Raw genomic sequence first — 25,132 nt, 5'->3', positions numbered from 1 at the left:
CTACTGTACGTTGTATAAGAAATTTCGTCCGCAAATTTCTAATGCGATGCTTGTTATTAATATTCAGTAAGATAAAATACGGGGACGAGAAAGAAATATGCAAATAGCAGAAAAAATCAAACAAATAAAAAAAATCCCTCACTTACCTAACTTAATTACGCGCCACCAGCGTGGCAGCCGTGAACCTTGCTCACTGCCCCGTGTTCGCTTGCTTGTCGAGTGATCACAGTTACTAGTATATTATATACCATGCACAAAACTTCACCCTTGATTTTCTCGGAAACAAAGCCGTAGTGCACAAATTTCCGTAAGCTTGGTACTTATGGCAGATACCTCTGCAACATACCTAAGTCCCATTGAAATCCATTATTAATATGTTGGTGGTCCCCTTGTGAGTTTGTGTCTATTTATTGTTATGGTAAAATGCAGCTCATTGCTTCTATTGCCCAATTCTGCCCCACCTATACCTGCAGTTCGATCTTTAGAATGTTACAGAACGTAATAAAAATGAAATTCCAAGCTATAATTGGAAAATCTTTGTATTTCTTGTAGATTGATATGGTATAGCCTCCTATGATTTTCTCATAGAATTAAGGTAGATCCCAGAGGGTGGCCGAAGAACATAAACACAAATTGTAGAGGTAAAAGTGACTTTTATTGAACGTCTCAGGAGAGCTGCTACCGGGTCGGCACAGCGTCGGCGCCCTAATGGTTGGCGGCACGCAGGCCGCCGACGAGAGCAGTCCTACACACTTAGAGTCAGCGCGCATGCGCTCATATACATGAGGCTCATAGGAATGGTATTTTGACATTTTCACTCTGCAAAAGTACTGACTTTTAGTTCATTTTTATTTTTTTTTTGTGACGACCAATTTCTGAAAATTCATTATCATAGTTTAGTCCTTGAAAAATTTATTTGTGTATCACGAATTGAACAACCACCAACGTGGGTAATACTCTTGGCTATCGCGTATAAACGTACTATCGTTGGTTTATCAATGTGGGTGTTTAAAAAATTTTAATTTTTTTCGCAAAAGTATTTAAAACAGGGACTTTCAATCACCAACCACGCGCTTTAACCACTGCTTGACCCTATACATTGAAATTTATGCAGTTCTTCTATATTTATTAGAAGGCCTTCGCATCTATTTTGATACAAACTGATGTTGGCTTTCATGGGAAAAATAATCTGTACTTCAACTTCCATGATTATTCTTTTTTCGTTTGCAAGAAATGAGTTTGAAAATTATTATTGGACTTCAATTGTATGTTTTACCGATTAAAGACGTCCCTGGTCGTAGTTAATGACGATTCACACAAAAAGAATATCATTCAAGGCAACCTTCATTTTCAGAACTTCACTAGAAGAGTCAATTCAGTAAATGATCTCATATTCAAATTAAAAACTAACATTTATAATGGTGGAAAATTGATAATCGAACGAGGTGAATAATTATATCAGTATCCTAATTAGTGTACTGCAAATTATTCGTCGAAGATTATAAATTTACCCATATGAGTGAGTTTAGAAAAAAACAACACCCACTCAGTGAATGTAGTCGGGACGCGCGTTTTTGGACTGTTCATTACTTTCTGTCTTTCGGATGTACAACATTTTGTTTCTTCATACTCCTATTATTTCCATATTGAATTTAAAATATCATCTTCAGTTATCTAAATTATACAGTGATTAAAATAATGTCATAAGGTACTTGATTTAAGTTTTCTTGTTCGCAGAGTTCACATTTTTGGATTATTTTTCATTCTACCGAGTGCAACGAGATGATAATTCACCCAGAAAATAAAACTTACGATTTTAAAGATAACGTAAGATTCCACCTTGACCTCGTGATTTATCTAGGAAGGAATCTTAGAAATGCACGTTGTTCACAACAACCTTGTGAAGTCAATAGAAAGTGTTCTTCCTCTTGAGCACAACTGTAAGAATGTCTGTAAGTGTGTTTACATTTTGGAATCTTACGCTTTTGATGCAAAGCCCGTAAGACAGTCAATGACCGTCTAATAATTGAAATGCGGATATGCATTATCAATATTATCATTAATCACGAGGCCTTTCCATTGTTGAAGATATAAATTTGAAAAACTGGTAAATTCGAAAAATTAACGACGGAGCCAGGAATCGAACCTCGTATCTAGCGATGCTTCACCGGAGCCTTACTCCACTAGACCACCTAGCCGCCGAACAGTTAGTTCAAATTTGTTTTCTTGTGCTGTTGTATGTGTCAATAGAAAGTCGAAAGTTCAAGATACTTTCTATTCACACAATATTTTCAATATGTGTCAATATTTTCAATATGTGTCAATAGAAAGTATCTTGAACTTTCGACTTTCACACAATATTTTCAATATGTGTCAATATTTTCAATATGTGTCAATAGAAAGTATCTTGAACTTTCGACTTTCTATTGACACATACAACAGCACAAGAAAACAAATTTGAACTAACTGGTGATGAGAGGAATTAACGACATCAGAGTCAGGGCGGCTAGGTGGTCTAGTGGAGTAAGGCTCCGGTAAAGCATCGCTAGATACCAGGTTCGATTCCTGGCTCCGTCGTTAATTTTTCGAATTCACCAGTTTTTCAAATTTATATCTTCAACAATGAAAAGGCCTCGTGATTAATGATAATATTGATAATGCATATCCGCATTTCAATTATTAGACGGTCATTGACTGTCTTACGGGCTTCGCATCAGAAGCGTAAGATTCCAAAATGTAAACACACTTACAGACATTCTTACAGTTGTGCTCAAGAGGAAAAACACTTTCTATTCACACATACAACAGCACAAGAAAACAAATTTGAACTAACTGGTGATGAGAGGCATTAACGACATCAGAGTTAGGGCGGCTAGGTGGTCTAGTGGAGTAAGGCTCCGGTAAAGCATCGCTAGATACCAGGTTCGATTCCTGGCTCCGACGTTAATTTTTCGAATTTACCAGTTTTTCAAATTTATATCTTCAACTTGTGAAGTCAACTTGTCGGTCGCGCGCCTTATAACTTACACACCGCAACAAGCATTTCACGCTTTCTAGTCGCGCGCCACAGAAGAAAGTGTTACGTCACACGCGCCGCTCACGCCGCTTACGCAGCCGAGCGCGTCCCGCAATCAGCCAACGTGGTCTCCCGCTGCTGAAGACCAACCGAGGCTGCGATAAGAGACCACCGATCTCATCGATCGGCAGGACAACTTCGGTCTCACCGGATTGACCCGTTATACGACCTACACTGCTACGCTACGCTACGCCACGCTACAGTCACAGACCATCACGCAGACTTTTGGACAACTGCATGACGGACTCTTTTCAACTGGCAACAGCCAGCCCAACAAAAAGGGCAAGTTTCCTCAATCCACCGGCTCCTTGGGTGCTTCTACCTGTGGACCTCCCTTCAAAGCCTCTGACTAGGCCACCTGCAATCCTGCTTTCGCTGTGGGACGTCAGACGAGCTAGAGTAACGTCTTTGAGCTACTACCGCCGCATCCCAGCAGCGGTTTCTCCGTTCGCAGAGACTCCTCCCACCTACGTGTCAACGGCCACACAAACAGAACCGTCTGACAGCGAGTGAGAATCTCCACAACAAGCGACCGAACCGGAGAATCGCCGTCCTCCCACGCCGCCAAGCTCTCCAGAGAGCCGCTACACGCCGCCACCGATGACCACACCGATTCATCACCAAACCTCATCGTTGAAGCCTCCACCGCGGTGCAACAGAACCCAGGCGATTCCTTCACTGGCGTGGCAACCAAAATACTAACTTCTTTGTATATATATAAATAAAGCTATAAATAAATAAAGTGTACATACAACATAAACAAACAACTTATCTCTGAAACTACAGCGATCCACTCCTTCCACGCGGCTCGGTCGAATAGCTAACAACAAATAGCGAACATACGTCGAAGTTAAAATATCAATTATTAGTGTCGACGATTCGGCCACAGTGCAAGCCCTCCTCGGGACATATTGCTTATTAACTAATAATCTGCGTATCAAGAAACATAACAAAAATATTTTCAATAACACACTCAAAATTCTACTAATTCCAGATTAAATGGCTCATAGTACTGACCTAGAAAGTTCAATTACAAATACACACTGATTTTGCCAACAATCGTCAGGTTACTATTTACATGACAAGCACAAATGGAGGTCTGGACTCTGCTCACATTACATACTGGAACATAAATACCAAACAACAAAAATCGAAGTAGAAATACCAGAATCGTAGGGTTAGTCAGCTGAACTGTCTTACATTGAGAATACATTTAGATCAAACCAAAAAGGATACATAGTCTGGTTAAATTTTTTTGGACGCATGATCAAACCATCTCTGTTTCTCTTCTTCTTTCACACTTCCATCCGTAATTAATTGATTAATGGAACAAATTCATCAACACTGGCACACGTGTGTCCAGTAAGACGGAACCGACCGGACAAGAACGATTACCTGGTGTACTTATTAAATGAAACTATAAAATATAGATGTTGGAAGATCCTAGGAATCAATAACAACTTGCTAGTTCACGATAATAACAATAATTTGTAAAGCTTTTTTGCAATATCGTATGTTGCTGAGTATCACAGCAACGCGGGTTCTACTTACAGATTCCTATCACTGACACTTACCGACATTCTCCCCAGACTCAAACCCTTTTCCGCGATGAAGTCACAGTCTGCCGTACTGACTTGAGGTTAAAAACGTGCAACTTTACCGACAGTTGTATCGGTCGACGGTAAAAATCGCACTGCCTTACCGATAATTTTTATCAGTCAAAGGTCAATATCGTGCTGTTTTACCGACCGAAGGTCAAAGTCTTTGTGTAGTGCTCGTCTGCCAACAGTAGAGAGTGCAGCGGGGGCGAGAACTTTTTTACCGTCCCACGATAGGACTGCTGATGTGTAACAATAACCACTTCAAATTCCGTTCCCACGGTAGGACTGCTGATGTGTAACATCAACCACCCCCACATTCTTTTCCCACGTTATCGACCACGTGACATTCCAAAATTAATAGTTCCGAGAATTGTTTTTTATCCACTCGGATATCGCTGATGCGTAACATCAACCACCTTACATTCCTTTCCCACGTTATCAACCACGCTACATTCCAAAATTGATGGTTCCGAGAATTGTTTTTCACTTAGTTGGATGCCGGTTTGATATCAACCACGTGACATTTTTTTTGGCTTGTAACTGTCATGTGAACTCAACGATGAATTTTGAACGGGTTCAGTCAAGACCAGAGTGCAAGGTTGACCGATAGCTGCGATAGTATACATTCAGAGCCAAAGATCTGCGGTGTTGGGTTACTATCGCCCCTGGAATGCAAAACATAACTCGGTTTGAGTACAGCTTGGTCAAGTATGAAGAGCAAGGTTGAATCTTGCGTAAGCTTTGTATTGAAAAAAATTATCTCTCAAGAGCTCAGATGAAGGTGTGAAAGCATTTCATGAATATTCATCAAAAAACAATTTATTGAGTGCAATTTTTAGGGTACAGTTGACAATTACTCCAGAACAATAGTACAATAATTCTATTCCACAGTATCATAACCAGGATGATATATTCGCCAGGAATGCGGGACCGTTCTTGTAGACGCTTCTGCGCAGTAACACAAATCGTACACCCTCACCATCCGAACAGTATGATGATTTTGTAGCCAATTTTGAAATATCAAAACGTTTTGTGCTGCACAGATTGCGGTGGGTATTGTATGCACGTCACATCTTAGAGACACAGCTGAAGTTTTTTGCAAGGTTCGAAGTGAAGGACAGTCAAAGTCCAGCATATCGACGATTTGAACTTTCGGAACAGTTTTAAGCAACCAATCTCGTTTTTCTTTTCCTTTTACGTACACAGTTTCAGCTTTGCACAGCCTGTCTTAAATAGTCCACTCAACTTCCTCTATCGAAATGGTTCCACAGCTCCAAGGTAAACCATGAAAATCGCGTACTAACCAAGAATTTTGGCTTTTGTATATGACGTCCAGTAAATCCCATTCGTGAGGTGGCTTGAAAGAAAACATTGATGGAGATGCTTCCGAGTAGATTGAAATTATAGTCAATTCTTTCAATGCGAGGGTATTGTTGAAAGGTCTACGAAAGCCTTGTATGTCAACGATAAGCTCCATCTTTGAACTGTGCGAGATGGTGGGAACGGGTCAGCTTTTATACCAACTTTTTCACCCCACCACTGAGCGAGTTGTATTCGACAATACGATCGTGAACAATCAAGCAGTACGCCGATGTTTCAGCGGGAAAGTTGGCTTTAGCTTCAAATTCAAGACGGCTTTCGACAGGTCTGTGCTTCAAAGATTCGTTTTGTTTTGAACAGTCGATAACGAATAAGGAGACGTCTCCAAGGAATTCACTCTTTGTCAGCAACGGCTCGGGGTTCTTGTCGTAGGAGGTAGCATGGAAGTTTGCGTACATCTTGTACAGGACCGCGTACAGATTATGACTCATGTTGAGGTTCAGGTTACCGTACGGATAAGATTGAGAGTTTAAAGATAGCTTGACGTCCGTGATATTGCAATGATCAAAATGACTCGCGTTCTTGCCGGTCTTGTTCTTTCTACTTGTTTGGAAACCCAAAATGACGTAACGAGGTCTTTCAAGCTGAGTCGAAGTTTTCACAGTCCAAACGTGTTTCGATGTTGTGGGAAGTAAGGGATATTCATACAATTCCCAACTGCGAAAGCTCATCAAAATAAGCGGATCTCTCTAAATGAAATTTAGAAGGTCAACTTTTTTCTGATCCGCGAGGTTCACATACGGTATTAGCCATTCCGATGCATTGGTCGTGATTTTGAATTCCTTCTCTTGAGTCTGCATGATTGCGTTGACGTCAGTTCTTGATCTCGTCAAAATGAACTCATGTTCAGCGTTGACAACGATCTTGCGGTAGTCTTCAGAGAAACCTCATATCATGCTGAGCGGTAACTGTACGTCAAAATTACTCTTATCATCGGTTAATTTTTTCTTCTCTTCAACAACGAGCCATCCAGCGTTCTTCATCAGCCAAGTCTGACCAGGGTGCAGGAAAGCGTAACACTTTATGAGACTTGTCAGGCCAACTTTCTTGCTTCTATCAATCTCAACTGCATTATTTCGTAGCGAATTTCTTCAAAAGGATGACAGATCGCGTTGTTTACAAGATGTGTATTCACCGTAGCTGTACCATCAGGTTTGAGGAGCCGTCCATGGATATGTACCGAACTTTTGCTGGGTAATATGCATAAATCCTGATGCAGAACGGTGATTCGAATTTCATCGCTGTTGTTGAAAGTTAACGGGGCGTAAGGTTTATGAGCGTGAATCTCGTAATGCGCAACGTATTCGTCAAAGACGACTCGTGTTTGAATGTTTAAGATTTCTTCCACCATGGTACGTAGCAGATGATGAAACAGCAAAATCGGATTTTAGTTGTGGGAAATTCCTCTTCCAAAAGGTGTCAGTTTCAGACCCAGAGCTCTCAGGAACTCTACGTTTCAAGGTGTTGACGGTTGGGTAATCGATCGATGACTGACTCAATCTGGGCATGTCGACATACTGATATACCTACTCGTTGACAGTCTGTTATATACAATTCCCATCATTTATTGCGATTTGATATGTAGTCTCACAGGAATAACTTCTCCACGAAAATCAACCAGGTCTCCGCTTTGATTCACTAACCAGAGCTGAACGGGATCTATGGTCCTGACGGTGATCGGAAGGTAAATGACGTGCGACGGTACCTCCACGATCTTATATCCTGGTGAGGCAGTCGGGAAAAACTCGTGAATAGCGTGTACTTTGTGTCCATTGACGTAGGCGCCCGTTGTAATGCTGCACTCGACTCGCAACACGTTGGCCTTGAGTATGGTTACAGGCACCTCTGATTCGTTAGTCTTATCAACCTTTAATACACGTGGTGTGAATCCCACAAGTTGAGCAATGAAATCATTCGGCTCAAAGTTGATCGTGTGGTTGCATGTGATTTCGCTGCGTAATGTCTTATTGTTGGGTTTGATAGGGAGCCTGATATCTGTATTTCTTAGCACGTTTCGAAGATACTTCTCTATGTCCTCGATCTCGTAGCTGCCGGTAGGTATGGTGATCACTTTATCAGCTACGTAAATTTTATTGTGTCCAACATCAACGTTGGGAATTGAATTGGAGGTTAACAATTCTACCAAGCCAAGAGCATAACTTTTATCACGAGCAAGTTCGATCGGTGGGAAATATTGTGCCTCAAGAATCAAAGAGGTTCTCGAAATCGTTAACGTTAACGAATCATCCATGACTGCGAGTGGTAGACTGACTTTGATGAATCACCCACCATGTTTATATAGCTCACCACTTAGAAATTTCAGACACAAGTTTTCGCATTCAAATGTATCATAATCCTGGTACCTTTTATGATTGTATTTATCACTACCAACGCCGAGGTATTTTATGAGGTCTGAGGGTGGTTAAAGGTTGCCGAACCTGTCAAAGTAATGATATTATTGTCGCGTTTCTTGTATGCAACCCAGTGTGTTCCCGGATCGTCTTTGTCGTCAAGGTTGATTATAGATGACTCGGTTTTTCGTGGAACGTTTTCGGGCATTTCGTTTCGTATGAAAACATCGCGGAAATGCGAAACCTTGAAGATTTTTGCATATTTCAACAAGTCCCAATCAGTCAACGCTCGACGTGGTAGCATTGCATCTAGTTTTTTGAAAGATGGAGATCAAGACCTGTTTTATACGGTTTCATATGAAGCCCTTCGTCCAACGCGATAGCTTCCATAGTTTTGTTGTGTCGTCTGCTCTCTTCCAGTTCTCGTTTAGCAGAACTTGCATCTTTCACAGCTCTTGCTATACCTGCCGCACCACCGGCTGACGCGCCTGTAGCACCAAGTCCAGCAAAAATAGAAATCAGAAACGATAGAAAACCACCGAATTTTGAAGGTACTGGAAGGACGCGAGGTGTTCGCACTTTACATTTTCCACCCGCTTTTTCAACGGCGTTCTCAGCTCCCTTCACCGCAGATTTGGCAGCCATTTTTGCATCGTTACTTGGAACCATAGAACGTTTTGCAGCATTTATAATTATTCTCAAGGTCGCAAACTTTGATTTTCGAATTCTCATTCCAAGCTTCGATTTTATTTTAATTGTATTAGCTATTGCCCAAGCGGCTGCCTTCTCACCCGAATTTGCGTCCTTTGCGAGAACCTGTTTCCAAGCTTTCTCAGCCACCACCCTATAAGCCTCGTTTCTAACTTCAAGATGTTCACGATTCTGCGAGTAAGCAATGTCGTGGTCCTAACAAGCTGTGTCGAGAAGATTGATTCCCGGATCACCCCGTGCGAGTCTCTTTGTTAATTTTGTACCAGGCCCACAGTACTGATAACCAGGTACATGCAATTTGACTGGAAGGCTATTGATGATTTTATTCACCAGACCCTTGGGCACGGTGTTGCCGCCTGCTGCTTTGTTTACCTCTGTACGCGATCATGTTCGTGCGTTGACTGATAAAAAGTGCTTCAAGACGGGATATTTATAGCGGCTCGGATCAGTCATGTCCGAGATGCGGTTTAAGAAACAACCTACTAAGCATTCCGTGACGAATTTTGACAAAATTTCGGAGCAAAATATCAGAAGGCACAAACGAAACGGTGAATTACTCCCGAATAGTGTACGTGCATTATTCTGTGGACCGTCGTATTGTGGTCAAACTAATGCGTTGCTCACATTTATCACATCCCAACGAACTCAGATTCGAAAATATCTACATCTACTCAAAATCTCTCAATCAACCTAAATACCAATTATTAAAGCAATTGTTGGACCATGTTGAGAATACGGAGTATTTTGCGTTTACCGAGTGTGAGCAAGTGATTACACCGGAAGAAGCAGGGCCCAACTCAATGATCATATTTGACGATGTAGCGTGCGAGAAGCAGGACAATATTGGAGCCTACTTTTGCGTGGGTAGACATCACGACGTTCACTGTTTTTATTTCTGTCAGACGTCCGCGCGTATTCCCAAACATCTCGTGCGCGACAACGTAAACTTACTCGTGTTATTCAAACAAGACGATATGAACCTGAGACACGTATACAACGACCATGTAAACATCGATATGTATCACACAGAGTTTAAAAGTGTGTGCTCTGCATGCTGGAACGGTGATAAGTACGGGTTTCTGGTGATCGACAAAGACAGTGAGCTCAACGAAGGACGATACAGGAGGGGATTCGATTCTTTTGTTAGCCTGGAAAAGGAATAAAATCTACCGTTTTCGAGCGAGAGACGCAGTAGCGTTGCAGACTCAGTTGCGTCAACATGCAGAGCTCTGAAATTTCCAAGCAAAAAGATGTCCTACATCAGATCGCTCAAGCAAGTGCTGCGATCCGTCGAAAACACAGATTGCTCAAGTCGGGCAGGGAATCTACGACTCAGAAATTGAGTGACGTTTTCAAACCAGTAGTAACTTCGTTGCAAGGACTGGTGAATGTTACAAAAGATACGAAACCTGTAAAACAAGAGGTGGAAGACATTAAAGAAGAAATAAAGCAGATGAAAAATGAAATGAAGAATGAAACTGTCTCGGAAATCGACGATTCCTTTGCTTCGGCAGGAGATGAAACAATCGTAGAAACACCGGTCGAGAAAATCGAGGATGAGTATTTTGCACTGATGAGAGATGCGAAGATGAAAAGTGAATTGGACAACGCGTACGGTGTACGCAACCTCTCAAACGGACTAATGATTGGTGATTCGTTGATATCTTTCGAGAGTGATTACATTCGTATTGGCGATACGCATCACCCGAAAACGAAGGGTTTGCTGGAACTTCTGTTCGAAAAGAAGCCTGACGGTTCTTCTGTGAGCGCCAGAGATCGGGAAAATTTTAAAAACATAATCCTCGCAAAGAACGCGCATAAAAAGTATTACTCATCCGATGGGGCTGTTCGAAACGATAACAGTTAGAAATGAGGAAATGTTATTGCCGAATTGATGGATCATTTCCCATCACCTCGCCGAAAGGGTGAAGGTCTACTTCCGCAAGCTACGATCACTCGACAAGGTATTGAAACGGAATGCGTTTCCTGAGATGATCCAAATCAGTAAATGGAGCGTCTTCGTTTACTCCTGGCATTTCAGGCAGCGGGAATTCCGAGCCGCAATAACGAAATCATCTCCATTATCGAAGAATTACGCGAAGCAGGAATCATTCATTAAACAGCTCCAATCGATTTTGCATTCATTACCGAGATGAGCGTCGACGTGTTTGGACGGCATCTGGATGAAAATACGGCCGCGAGCATTTGCCGGCCTCCGGGTGTCGGATTTCAAATAACAGCGGACGGGCATTATGATATACGGAACAAGAGACTGTGCAACGTCACAGATCCCGCAGAGCCGAACAATGCTGTAACTTTAAAAATCTCAAAACGAAAATTCAACGTGCTGCAAAAACAAATCGACAACCTCGATCAAATGATCAAAGCTTCGGCGCTCACCACGGAGAAAGCCTTGAATACCTTGTACACAGACTTCAAAACAGGCAGGGACCTGTCGATTCAAAACGCAGAAATCGTTTCTAAATCGGACACCTGACTAAAAGCGTTGAAATATGAACGAGGAAATGCGAGCACTAGTGACAGAACTGCATAAGCCTGCACGCCGGAATTACCCACGTCGACGTGTAGACATGCGCGGCATCAACGAAACCTGGCAGGCGGATCTTGTTGATATGACGTCATACGCTGGAGAAAACAAAGGCTTCAAGTACATGCTCACAGTCATTGATAATTTTTCAAAGTATGCGTGGGCTGTAACGATGAAGAGCAAATCTGGAGATGATGTTACGAAGGCAATGGAATCTGTGCTTGTCCAAGGACGGGTTCCGAAAAATTTACACGTCGACAGAAGAACGGAATTTTACAACTCGAAATTTGAATCGCTTATGACACGCTACGGAATCAAACTTTACTCCACGTACAGTAATTTGAAGGCTTTGATCAGTGAACGTTTCCATCGGACGCTGAAAGGTAAAATGTGAACACGGTTCAGCATGCAAGGAAGCTACAAGTGGCTCGACATCTTATCTGATTTGGTTCCAGCTTACAACAACGCCAAACACCGAACCATAAGAATGAAACCGTCGGATGTTACCGTTGCAAACGAGAGTCTGTTATTACGTCAGTTGTACGGAGGGCTTCGAGCGATACCTACCATATCGGCAAAATTTAAATCCGGTGACAAAGTTCGAATCAGCAAATTCAAAAATGTCTTCGAGAAAAGTTACACTCCGAATTGAACGACTGAAATATTCACGATCAGTCGAGTGGAAAATACTCATCCTGTGACGTACAAGCTGAAAGACTACGGAGATAAACCGATAGCTGGTGGTTTCTACGAACAAGTGCTCCTCAAGGTTAAACATCCGGATATCTGTCTGGTGGAGAAGGTGCTCAAGAAGCGTGGAAGAAGAATACATGTTAAATGGTTAGGTTTCGACAATACACACAACAGTCGGATGAACGAATCGGATATGTGACATTTGAATAAATGAATTTTTTGTAAAAACGTATGTGCCTCTTTATTTCATATTCGACACATAACAAGTATGCATCTTTATTTTTGAGACAATCGACAGACATATGTATCGTTGTAAAATTTTCCATATTTCGGAGCATTCTTATTCACCATCCTACATAATAATATCTTATACATCATGGTACAGTTATAAATTAAGTCCCACATAGATTACAATACGGTAATTACACAGCTAAGGTACAGGCTTGTACCCCCACGGAAGCGTGTCGGTTGTGTTTTGAAACACGATGCGCTTGTCGTCATTCCAGCTTAGTGCCACTTTCTGCTGTTCTACGGTGTATACCTTGTGCTTTTGACTTAATATCATATGCTGATTTGTAGACAAATTTTCACGGTTAAAAACACATTTCAAATAATCGTTGGAAGTTAATTTTTTCAACGCTGATCCTCTGACAACTTCGGCCCGTTTACTGTCTTTCTCATCCCCCAAGACTCGGAATGCGTATAATTTAGCTCCTATTCCTACAAATTCAAACATTATCTTCCCGTTATTCTCATCTTTCATCAAGTCGTGAACTTTTTTGTTTGCTAGAGGCATTCCATAAACGTTGTCAAGCGGATAATCAGACGTATTGAATTCATGCAAGTCCTCCTTCATATGTTCGTATATGTCGGGGACGGTAAAGTTGTAAATCAAACTATCGGTATCCGTATACATTAATTTTGCTCGGTTGCCGAATTTCCGTTTAATATAATTGTAATGAAAATCGTAGATGTATGTTTAAGCCAGATCCATGATGGAGAAACCTGCATACAATGGTTTATTCAACTTGACTTTCGTCTCACTTATTTCGACGGTGATTATATCTTTGTTGAAAACGGTGCAGCTGTGAAAATTGGTTTTGGCTATAGTAGCTCCAGCACCGTATCTTTCACCCCATTTCGTGATCAGCCTGACATCTCTATACTTCCCAACATTTTCCATTGTTTTGCCAAAAACTGCGTTGTTCATCAGTTTGTAAAAATATCTCTCGAATTCGTTGTGAAATTTTTAGCGCAAATCGGTATTCAAATCTATGTATTTTTTGAGCCACGCGGTTTGTCTGAATTTGAGAACTCTGTGAATTATGAGTAATTTTAAGCCTAATTGTAAGCATTGTTTCAAAACGCTATTGTGAACAACGTAGTTTTTCTTGGAAAGTAGCGTGGGCGTCAATTTCGGTTGCTTACTATTCGAGATCGGAGGTATATGTATAGTGCTCCAGACACAGTGGTAAGTCCTTATGAATTTCATGCAGTTCCTTAGAATATTCCAAATCCACCTCCAGTATGTAACCAAACTCCGCATCGTCCGAGATGGTAAGAACATCGCATTGTCCGAAGTCTGATAACCATTCAAAGGAACTGTATTGCACAGCAAAGCTCACAGCAGCACCGTACAAATATAAAGTACAACACCGTATTAAAGTCAAAGTACATGAGATAAGATTCTTCTGTCACGAGCGCCGCATATTTACTCAAGACTATCTTACCGATTATATCAATTATTATTATCTCTAGAAACAAGGAAGCATAGTTTTAGTTAGTCTATATAAAATATTTCATTATAACCAGTTCGTGGAGTAACCAAGCGCAACGGCGTAGTTGGACAGCCAGCAACGTCAGCGTCTTCGCGCCTGCCAGATCCCGGGTGTAATCAACACCGGGATGAGGCGAGCGCGAAATCACGCGCCTCGAGGATGACTGTCGCGAGGCGAGCCTTTGTTCTGGAATTGTGTATTTAGCAAAAACGCCGAATTGTAAATTCAGCGGAAACTCGCTCGCCGCCCGACGTTCCAAGGGGTGTCGGACGAGCGAGCGAAGGCAGTCCCGTATTGAGACCGTCTGAATAACGACATCAACGGAACCCGGCTCCTTCGAAGCGACCACGTATAGAGATATAAATCCTTTTTCCAAAACCGAAGATTAGAGCGTAATTGTCTAATCTACCCACGGCCGTAAAAGGTTACTCGCGTCGCGGTGTCAGTCTTTGAAGCTAAAAATAAGTGCAAGCGTTAAGCCACGAACTCTATAGAGCAGTGTAGCCAGTAAGTGAGTGTGTGAAGGCGAGTATACTTCGGCACCTTCGAGGCCGAAGCAGCAAGCGAGAGAGAGAGAGAACGTGAGTAGTATAAGAAAATATTGTAAGCTTCCTTGTTTAGAACCTTTCTGCTTTTAGTTTTGACTCATTAAATATTTTTACTTGCTTCCCATCAAACCATTGGTACAATATAATTGAAATCTTCCAAACCTATTCCCAGGGAACGCCCTGTAGAGGACGTTTACCTCCCAACCCACCTAAAAATTATATATAAACCTCTGTGAGATCTAGAGGGTTGAAGCCGTCGCGTGCGAGACCGCTCCGCACGTGACACTTCGACCTCAGGATCGAATGCCTCCCCCATGTACCTGTTGTTAGCCTTTGCGTATCTGTTCGAGCACTGTGACACACCACCGCGACTACCTTTTTCGATAAACATAACCATGTCTATGTCGGTGAGAAGCTCGAGCTCGATGTCGGTACACTTTAACATCGCATCAAACAACAGACCGGGCGAGGTGTGATAATGTAACGGATCCAGGTTGTACGTTGTCCAACAGCTCTGTCGAAAGTTTTCAAAAACGTCGGCTAGTAAAAACACGTGCGTCTGTGAATACAAGTCCGAAAACTCTCCCAAAGTTTGAACGTTGAAAGTTTGCCAAACTTTACATGCATGTGCATAGTCGTCGTCTGATATATCCCGATCATTTAATTCTGAGTAAAATTGTTGTTTGGATGGTAGCCTTCTGTCCTTGAGCTTCTCCCAACTGTCTATGTATTCGTACGGGAACACTCCTTTTCTGGTCAATAACTGAAATTTATCTGAGCTACGATAAAATTTTCGTTTGATTGATTTCTGATCATCACCGAGATACGTTGCTAATTTCTCAAGACTACTGGGCATGAAACGGTACGAATCTAAACTTCATATCTGTCCCCTTAACATATTTTGTAAAAGAAATGTACTTTTCTGTGTTTACGGATAGAAGCTCGATTGTGCCCTCGAACGATGTAGCCAGTGCTTTGATCAGAAAATGTGAATCGTAACCCGACAGATTGTGGAATATCACTGGGATTGTGTGAGAATTTTGGTGATTTAGATTGCAACCTCGATGAGCAGCACCACGGTACTTTTCCGTGGATTGACAGTGATCACGATGTTTCACGTCTGTGAGTGTGAACGGTTTTTCACAAATGTGACACACTGTTGTTGAATGAAATTCGTTGATTTGATTGAAATTGAGTTGTTCCATCGGTACAACAGTTTTGAAATAAACTTCTAACGATTGTGCCAATTCCGCTAACTCATTCACAAACCATTGAATACAAGTCTCTCCACGATTAATTTTGAATTTTGAAAGCGAATCGTCAAACGCACAATGTAGATAGTAAGCTATACTATACGGAAGATGCTTCTGATAAATTGTTCTATTTTCCCCAAAACTTTTAAGAGTGGGCTGCAATAAACATTCTAGATTTGCGTAAACGCAGAACGGAACGGTTCCTTTATATTTGAAATTCCTTAATTCAAGAATTTTTTTCTCCTCTGTAGGTAGAATAACTTTGGTTTTGTTTAAATTCATGCAATCTACATTATGCTTAAACAAACACTTTTCGGATTGAAAGTGTGATAGATACCTATCACATAACCAAGTATGACGTTCATGTTTAGAAATTTGAGAACTCGTTGATCGAGACAGATTTCGAACACAAGTCAAATGAAAGATTCAATTTTTTTCATAATTTTCCATATCAACATCATCATCGTCATCGTCAGTGATTTCAGTTTTTATAGCTAAGAGATGAATCACAGGTTTATCAGACTCATTCTGACTCAGGTGAATCGGTACTATTACACTTTTTATACCATAAACGTAAATTGAAAGACCGTTAAGCTTCTCAAATTTTAAAATGGTGTTTTTGTCCAGAGACATAGGATACTTTATACCATCATACCGTAGCACTGAGCTAAAATGCAGGTACGAGCTGGTCGCGTTGGGATTGTTGTTGTCGGCTGGGAACAGAGCTGCGGTGACCGACCAAAAAAAGCAGTGAGAGTCGTTGTTTCTGATGTTTACCACAGCCTTTTTATCACTGATATGCTTAGGTAACGGGGTGTACGTGAACACACCGCCTCGTAGTGGCACGTACTTGTTGATATTCACAGTCAAATTGATTATTTCAGTCAGCGACCAGTATGAATCCTTTTCCTGGAAATCTTCCACCTTTTTCAACAAACGCTCTGTCGCATTTTCTATGAACCATTCGTTGATATCCGTTGTCTGGAGGATGATTTTATTTCTCGTATTCAAAAATTTGATCTCTTCCACCGTGTAATCATCTTTTCCAACTTCAAATTTACAAGCCAAGATAACGTTGGCTTTCAAGCTCCTGTCTTTCGTCAGAGCGTTTTTTAGTCTTGTCACAGCTAGTACCTTCGCGTTTTCTCGAAATCTCTCCACATCTTTATGCTTCAAATTGACGGTGGATCCAGTTCGAATTCCCCCCTCAAAAGCTGATTCCAAATCTTTTCAGTGAACTCGATCGCTGCCTCTTACTTTCCGCGTACCTCCACCCGTTTTCTGAAGAAGTTTGAATTTTTCCGCGAGCGCTTTCAAGAGTCCGACCGTTGTGATAATTCTTATCTTTCCTCCAATCGATGAAGCCATTCGCAAAATTTTGTTCAGAAGGCGAATATTTCGACTTCCAAATTTTATCCATTTCTGAATCTCTACTGTTGATGATGATTTGTTCAAGATTTTGTACGCCGATTCCATAATATCGATTAATCTTAAACACTTCGCGGATTCCATCTTGAGCTTTTCTCTCACGTATACTTGACAAGTTGAGGCTTCATGATCGTTTGCAGCGATGAGCGTCCTTTTTATAGGGCAGCTGTACGTATGTTTGTGTATGCGCGCGCACCTTTTAGCATTCTTAGAGCGATAGTAACCCAACACCGCAGATCCATGGCTCTGAATGTACCGCGGCTATCGGTCGACCTTGCACTCTGGTCTTGAGTGAACCCGTCCAAAATTCATGGTAGAGTTCACAGTACAGTTACAAGCCAAAAAAATGTGACTTGGTTGATATGAAACCGACAGCCGAGTAAGTAAAAAACAATTCTCAGAACCATTAATTTTGGAATGTCGCGTGGTTGATAACGTGGGAAAGAAATGTGAGGTCGTTGATGTTACACATCAGCGATATCCGAGTGGATGAAAAACCATTCTCGGAACTATTAATTTTGGAATGTCACGTGGTTGATAACGTGGGAAAAGAATTTGGGGTCTGTTGATGTTACACATCAGCAGTCCCACCGTGGGAAAGGAATTTGAAGTGGTTAATGTTACACATCAGCAGTCCTATCGTGAGAAAAGAATGCGGGACGGTAAAAAAGTTCTCGCCCCCACTGCACCCTCCACCGTCGGCAGACGAGCACTACATAAAGACTCTGACCTTCGGTCGGTAAGATTGTCGGTAAAACAGCACGATTTTGACCTTCGACTGATAAGAATTGTCGGTAAGGGAGTGCGATTTTTACCGTCGACCGATACAACTTTCGGTAAGGTTGCCCGGTTCCAACCTCAAGTCGGTACGGCAGACTGTTACGTCATCGCGGAAAAGGGTTTGAGTCTGGGGAGAATATTGGTCAGTGTCGGTAACAGGAATCTGTGAGTAGAACCCGCCTTGCTGAGCTGATTTGCTGGGTTATCCGAGTCTTTAAATCGTACGTTTAAGAAGTACAAGGTACAACTTGTTAAGAGAAGCTTGAAGGATTCGCGCCTATTTTTCGATTCAGGTGAAGATATGTTACCTAAAAATAAGTACTCTGATTTTGTTCATAAGATCTGCAGAGATTGCAACAAACCATAAGTTGGTCAAACTAGCAGACATATTGCAGTAAGATTAAATGAACAGAAGAACATCATAAAAGTTTATGAAGGCCACTATACAGCTCTAATTAAACACGTAGTACGATTTGATCGTTCGTTTTATTTTGATAATGTCAATATTCTGCATGAAAAACTACGCTATTATAAGCGTCCAATGCTTGAAATGTGCAATATTGTGAGTCATACAGACTCTGTTAATCGCAGACAAGATGTTAAGAAGCTAAGTGACACCTATGTGAAACTTTTCATCGATGCTAGTCTCTAGGATAAGTTACCGATAGTACTGTTAACGGAGTGATTGTATATTGATAATTTCTGATCTTTTTCTTTGCACTTTTGGTTCTTCCCTCTCCTTGCTCTGTTTTGGTTAGTTCTGTCTTATTGAACACACATGTGCTAGCGTTGATGAATTTGTTCCGTTGACTGATCAATTGCGGATGCAGGTGTGAAAGAGGGGGAGAAACAGAGACGGTTTGATCCTGCGTCCTAATAAATTAAACCAGACTATTTAGTTTAATCTGAATGTATTCTCAACGCAAGGCAGTTTAGTTGACCATTCTTTTGATTGTTGACTGTGGCATTACTACTTTAATTCATGTTATTTGGTTTTCTTGTTTCATTACGTAATGTAAACGGAGTCTAGATCCCCCTTTGTGCTCGTTCTGTAAATAGTAGCCTGATGATTGTTGGCAAAATCAAAATAATTTAACTTTCAAGGTTAATACTATGAGCGATCTAATTTAGAACTAGCATAATTTTGACTATGTTTTTGAAAAAATGTTTGGTATTTTTCTCGATATGTAGGTGTTAAAAAAACAATATGTCCTAAGGAGGGCCTACACTGTAGCCGAAACATTGAAACTAATAATTCATGGTTCTACTTCGACCGTTTAAGGATAATGTATGCACTACACATGCGGCAAAGGAAACGAGCGAATAATTTAGTGTTTACATTATTTGTCAGTTGAAGTGAATAGAGCCCCTGTCTTCCTCAAGCTACGAATTGATGCGGCATACTGGTCGTTGTTTTGACATACTTGTGAATAATTGAAGCAGTTCTGTAGACATTCATGAAAGGTATGCGCAATAATTAACTTCAAGGCAGGTAACAGAATTCAGTAAATAACTTCAGTTTTCGCACTGATCTACGGCAATTCAAAGTACGAAAGAGGAATCACCCGTTCCAGCAACAAACGCAAATCGGAGCCACAAAATCTGTGATTCGAGTGGTAAAATAGGAAATTGTTTGTAGTAAAGAAAGAAATGTACCGAATTTATTAAACTTTCAGTTGGTTCGTCGACTCGAATCGATGTCAATTGGTCTTTGTTCTACCTCAAATTGGAGATGTTCATTCCTTTCTTTTATTGTTAGAAAAAGTATATCGTTGCATGGAGGTTTGGACGCATTTTTTGACAGTTTTGTACCCATCACATTATTCAATGCTCCTTTCACCATCCCATAATCGGATTTGGTGATCAAATTTTCAGTATTGGAGTTTATATCTACCCTTAACACACTCACATGCAATTGCGTATCGTATTCAACAAATATAAATAATAATGATCTTTTATTTTACGTGCAGCTATAGAGAAAATGGTGATACGGAAGTACAATATAAGCGAGGACGACTTCAAGGTGATGGAAACGGTTGTGCTGAAGACGGAACCACACAAGGCAGGTCAGCAGTGGAAATTTGCTGGGGCAGTCTACTACGCTACCACGGTGCTTACTACGATTGGTAAACCATTCGATAATATTTTTGTTAATACAGGGTTAGGAACTCTTGCTTACTGGCGTATTGTTCATATAATATGTTTATTGGTAACTAATAGGTGATTTGCACGAAAATGAAATACAGTTTGGTAAGCGTAAAGCACACATAACAGTGACTAATTGTTGATCTCATACAGCGAATCAAGTATCACATTGCATCGATAGATTAAAGCAGAATCCTCGTTGCGTGCGCGTATAGCCGTACCAGATTCAACCATCTCTCTCAATTTCTGTCCCCTTTATTATCTTCTTGTTAATCTGAAATATCGCTCGTATAAACTGTGACAAGCTTCTCGATCAATTGAAAAAGTCGACGGAGATTGATGAAATTCAGATGGCACTTCAGTAACACCACGCCAACCTTTACTGAGAAATTTCTTTTTTATATTGAAAAGGTTTGATCTTTTATTTCAAAGATCGAGCATAACGAAAATTGAAAGTAACATCACTAAAATGCAAATTAAAACTAGACGATCTAGTGTATCTAGAAAAATGTCTTGGAAAGGCAAGACAAAAGTATAATAAATAGTCTGCTATCTTCCACCATTTTCTGAGGGTACAACCCCCTGAAATTTAAACGGATGCAGGCACATGAATTGTTTTTTTTCTTATACTCATAATTTTTTTTTGTCTGTTACAGGATACGGACACTCTACACCAAATACCATAGGTGGTAAATTGTTTACGATGTGCTACGCTATCGTGGGTATTCCATTAGGTCTTGTCATGTTTCAAAGTACAGGCGAACGGCTCAACGAGTTTTCGTCAGTTGTTATACAAAGCGTGAAACGTCTTCTCAATTGCAAGGATATACAAGTGAGTGAACAAGAATATAATTGATGAAATACTTGGACCAATCCTTAACAATCATCTGGCTCAAAACTCGTAGGACCAGATATTAGTTTCAAAGGCTTAAATGTCTTCACGTACTTATTACGTGCAAGATCACAGACACATCGAATGTCTACCACGTGTTAATATGATCAGTCCAAATGTCACAGTGGCCAATAGATACATAATAGTGTAATATCTATATTATTTGACAACTACATTAAACTTGTGAAATGCACAAAGGGAATCGTTTGTCACGACAATTTTGTATATCGCTCATTGTAGTATACCTCAATAGTGACGTATAATACTATAAAAAAAGCATATCTCAGGTATGTTTCAAAATTAGTAATGCACTACTGTTACGTAAAATTCACGCAATAATACAGCTGTACGATCAATTTCACAGCATAATGTGACTGTGATACAAACGGACGCAGTATGTTTTTCGGGGAGGTAAATAATTTGTATGTCATCTTGGCGTTAACTGGCTACCTGGGTATAAAGTACTGTTGAGAACACATAATTATTAATAATTATAACGGAATGTAACGGAAGAACTTTTGAGTTTCAGGCATCAGAAATGAATCTGATATGTGTTGTTACGACACTCTCCAGTCTCACGATTGCTGGGGGTGCCGCAGTCTTCTCAAGATATGAAGGATGGTCGTATTTCGATTCAGTTTACTACTGCTTCATTACGCTGACGACAATTGGTTTCGGCGATATGGTTGCCCTCCAGAAGGACAATGCGTTGGACAACAAGCCAGAATACGTGATGTTCGCTCTGATCTTCATTCTGTTCGGTTTGGCCATTGTTGCTGCCTCTCTGAATTTGCTAGTTCTTAGATTTGTCACTATGAACACTGAAGACGAACGGAGAGACGAGGCGGAAGCTTTACAGGTGTGTTGGTACTATTTTAATCAAAACTAATTGCTTTACCTCGCCACTTTACAGTAAAATTATTACTCTTACTATTGTCAATTGTGTACCGTGTGTCACCAAATTCTTTACAGTGAATGTATATTGTTCAATCCCATTCTTTATTACGCAATCGCTTTGGGTACACGGACTGCCTGTCGTATTAAGCCGGATGGATATATTGGAAACCGAAAGAAACGCCGATATTTTGTTGTTGTTGTGATTCTATTGCATTTATAAAATTACATTTTTACATGCATGTACATATATTTAAATATATGTATATGCAAATTGTTTTATCGGAAACATTTAAAATGGCACTCCTGAAAAAGCCTTTTTTTGGCGGTGGATAGCCTTCTGGATAAGCGGCTGGTTTGAAACAAAAAATCCAAATGTCATTTAAAAGTCAAGATATGAAACCAGAATTTTCATTGAACACATTATTGATTTTCTAAAATTTTCAAAAATGGCGCCCGAATAAACAAAAAAAAGCAACAATTCATCACTTCTTTGCACGTTTATTCGAGTTAAAAAAGTGAGAAAAAAAATATCAGAAGTCTGGTCAACTCATTTCCAAGAGAAAGGAATGAAGCATATGCCGTCCAAATATCAAGTGAATTGATCAAATAATTATCAAATTATCATGTTTACTGTTTTCAAAAACTTGGTTTCGAAAAAAACGCATTTACAGTTTCCTGACTGCTTTATTGCGTGAAAATATCGTTTTTTTTTTTTTGACGCACCACCAATCCGCAATAATGGGCAAGATAGCAGTACTTCAGCATCGGCAAGTAGATCTTCAGCCTACTGTCTTTCTTATCTTTTGTTTATTAGCTCTTCTCTGGTAGTGGCAAATACTGTTCTGTTTCTATTTTGATCCTTCCAATCACCAATAAAACCTTTCTCTTCTTGAGTAACCTTCGGACTCATTTTCATTGTGACACTCGTAAAAATTAAATTTTTTCCACACAAAACTGATGAGCCTCACGAAAAAAACATTCGCGTTGTTTACAGCGATAGCCATGATAACCTGGTGACGAATGTGGCTCACCATACAGGGACAGGTATTTGGTCTCATCGTTGGGAAGCGATCAAAGAAAGATCTGAGCTTCATGAGAATGCACTAAAGAAAATGTGAAATTTTGTCATTCTAATGTTCCCATCCCCTTCAACTAAACTACATTGCCACTTTCAACGTGTATAATTTTATTAGCGGCGAAATCAAGCGAATTGATGTGTATGTGAACCTAGCATCTCAAATGTTAGAATCTCATATATGAGCTTCATATTTACTTGCATCCACTATAGTTCTACACTTCCTGATAGGTTTTAACAATAGTTCCGTCGATTTAGCGATTTAAATCGTGTTTCAAGAAATGGGATGCCAACTTCGCAAAACACATGTCAGCATCTCATCGTATTTCGAATATTTGAGTATAGAGAAGTGAGAATCTGGAGAGTTCTACTGTACAGACAAGTTTTAAGAATAGTTCTGTAGCTTAAACTCCGCAGAAAATGAATTATAAGCACAAAACCCATGTAATACGATTTTAAATGTCATTTTGGAGTGTCTGAGGGATCGGTCGACATATAGGTTTAATTCTGTATGAGTGTTGAAAGTGAAGACAAGAATGAAGCGTTGGGGTCTCAAGCCCTCCCACAATCGTTATAAACAATTAGTGTAAATGTGATACCAACGCAACCGTGAGATGCTAAAGCAAAAGTAGGAGTTTAAGGCTTTAGCGAGGTTCTGAATATTGGTAGTAGTGGGGGCGCCACTGAGCATCTGTAGTGAACAGACGTGTCTTGTGTCGCTCTATCATATTTATTCTTGCTAGTTAATAAATTCTGTGTAAAAAATTATAAAAACGTGCATATTCTGTGTAGAAACAAGTGATTAAAGTCTGCAGATACAAATCTTTAAATCCTTTCGAGTTTAGCATATAAAATTCTGTTTTTCCTGATAACACGGTGTGTGCTCAGCTGGCGTGTTTATGATTGTTTACGTTTCCTGACTCCGTAAATGAATACAGGCGACATCTCACGGTCAAATTCTGACCCCGCACCTGTGGCGCCACTGCTAGCCAAACCCCGCCTCGTTTTGAATCACAACAACTCTATAGCCGGTGTCACACCTGCGGCCCCGTCAAGAAAAGGGCGACTATCCACCCAGCAACTCCTTGCAGAAGCTGCCAACACCTGCACTCCAATAACCAACTTTATCGAAACCAAGAGGAAAAGACACAGTTCCGGTCAATCTCCCACAGAAGAGCCGAAACAGCCTTCGAAGACTTTTAAGAAGACAGATTATGCGGAGTTAGAAGACTACCTGGACCCAATTGATAACAGTGATTCAGCGATGGATAAAATACTGGAGGAATTGAGAGGCCTCAGGTCTGACCAGGAAACTAAGCTCAAGGTGCTCACCGATAAACTGAACAAAAAGTTCGAAGACGACGCAACAGCCTTTGAGAATATACAGCGAAACCTAGCAGAATTAAAAACCGACTTACAGGGAACCAAGATCGATCTAACTAAACGAGTTAAAGCTCTGGAAGACAGCACAGTGAAGAAAGATGAACTTAACAACTTAAAAGTTTCTCCACTCTCAAAAGAGGAACGTGACAGAATCTCGCAACTCAGTAATAGAATTGATTTTCTTGAAAAGGAAAATAAGAAGACTAAAATCTCGATAGTAGGCCTCACTCTATCCACAAACAATCACACGGAGGAGGTCAAAACGTTCTTGAATTCCAATTTTGGGGTCAATATCCTTAGAATTGAAATAACGGAATTCACCAAGAGGCTTATAGTCGACCTATTTGATATAAATATAAAAAATCTAATACTCAAGAACAAAAAAATTAAATTGACCGGTACTAACATTTTTATTGAGCCAGACAGAACAGTCAGGGAGCGCGAAATAGACTGGAATGTCAGAACGCTCGCTAAACAACTAAGAAGCGAAAGTAAAAAACCCGTAAAAAAAGGGAATAAAATTCTGGTGGACGATCTTGTCTACTCCTGGAACCCGGAAACAAACAAGATGATGCCTCAATCAAGGAACTCCA

General features: G+C 40.5%; 1 protein-coding gene across 1 annotated transcript in view; it reads left to right on the top strand.

The window, feature by feature from the left end:
* LOC107219732 (two pore potassium channel protein sup-9) overlaps nucleotides 1–25,132 on the top strand; it is a 182,619-nt gene that overhangs the window by 35,799 nt on the left and 121,688 nt on the right. Inside the window, exons 3-5 of the mRNA XM_046736694.1 lie at nucleotides 20,118–20,273; nucleotides 20,949–21,124; nucleotides 21,714–22,043. Of these exons, the coding sequence (XP_046592650.1) occupies nucleotides 20,118–20,273; nucleotides 20,949–21,124; nucleotides 21,714–22,043 (662 nt within the window). The remainder of the gene's footprint in view (nucleotides 1–20,117; nucleotides 20,274–20,948; nucleotides 21,125–21,713; nucleotides 22,044–25,132) is intronic.

The sequence above is a fragment of the Neodiprion lecontei genome, chromosome 4, assembly GCF_021901455.1.
Source record: "Neodiprion lecontei isolate iyNeoLeco1 chromosome 4, iyNeoLeco1.1, whole genome shotgun sequence".
NCBI classification, from domain to species: domain Eukaryota; kingdom Metazoa; phylum Arthropoda; class Insecta; order Hymenoptera; family Diprionidae; genus Neodiprion; species Neodiprion lecontei.
This window is presented reverse-complemented; position numbering and strand designations above follow the sequence as displayed.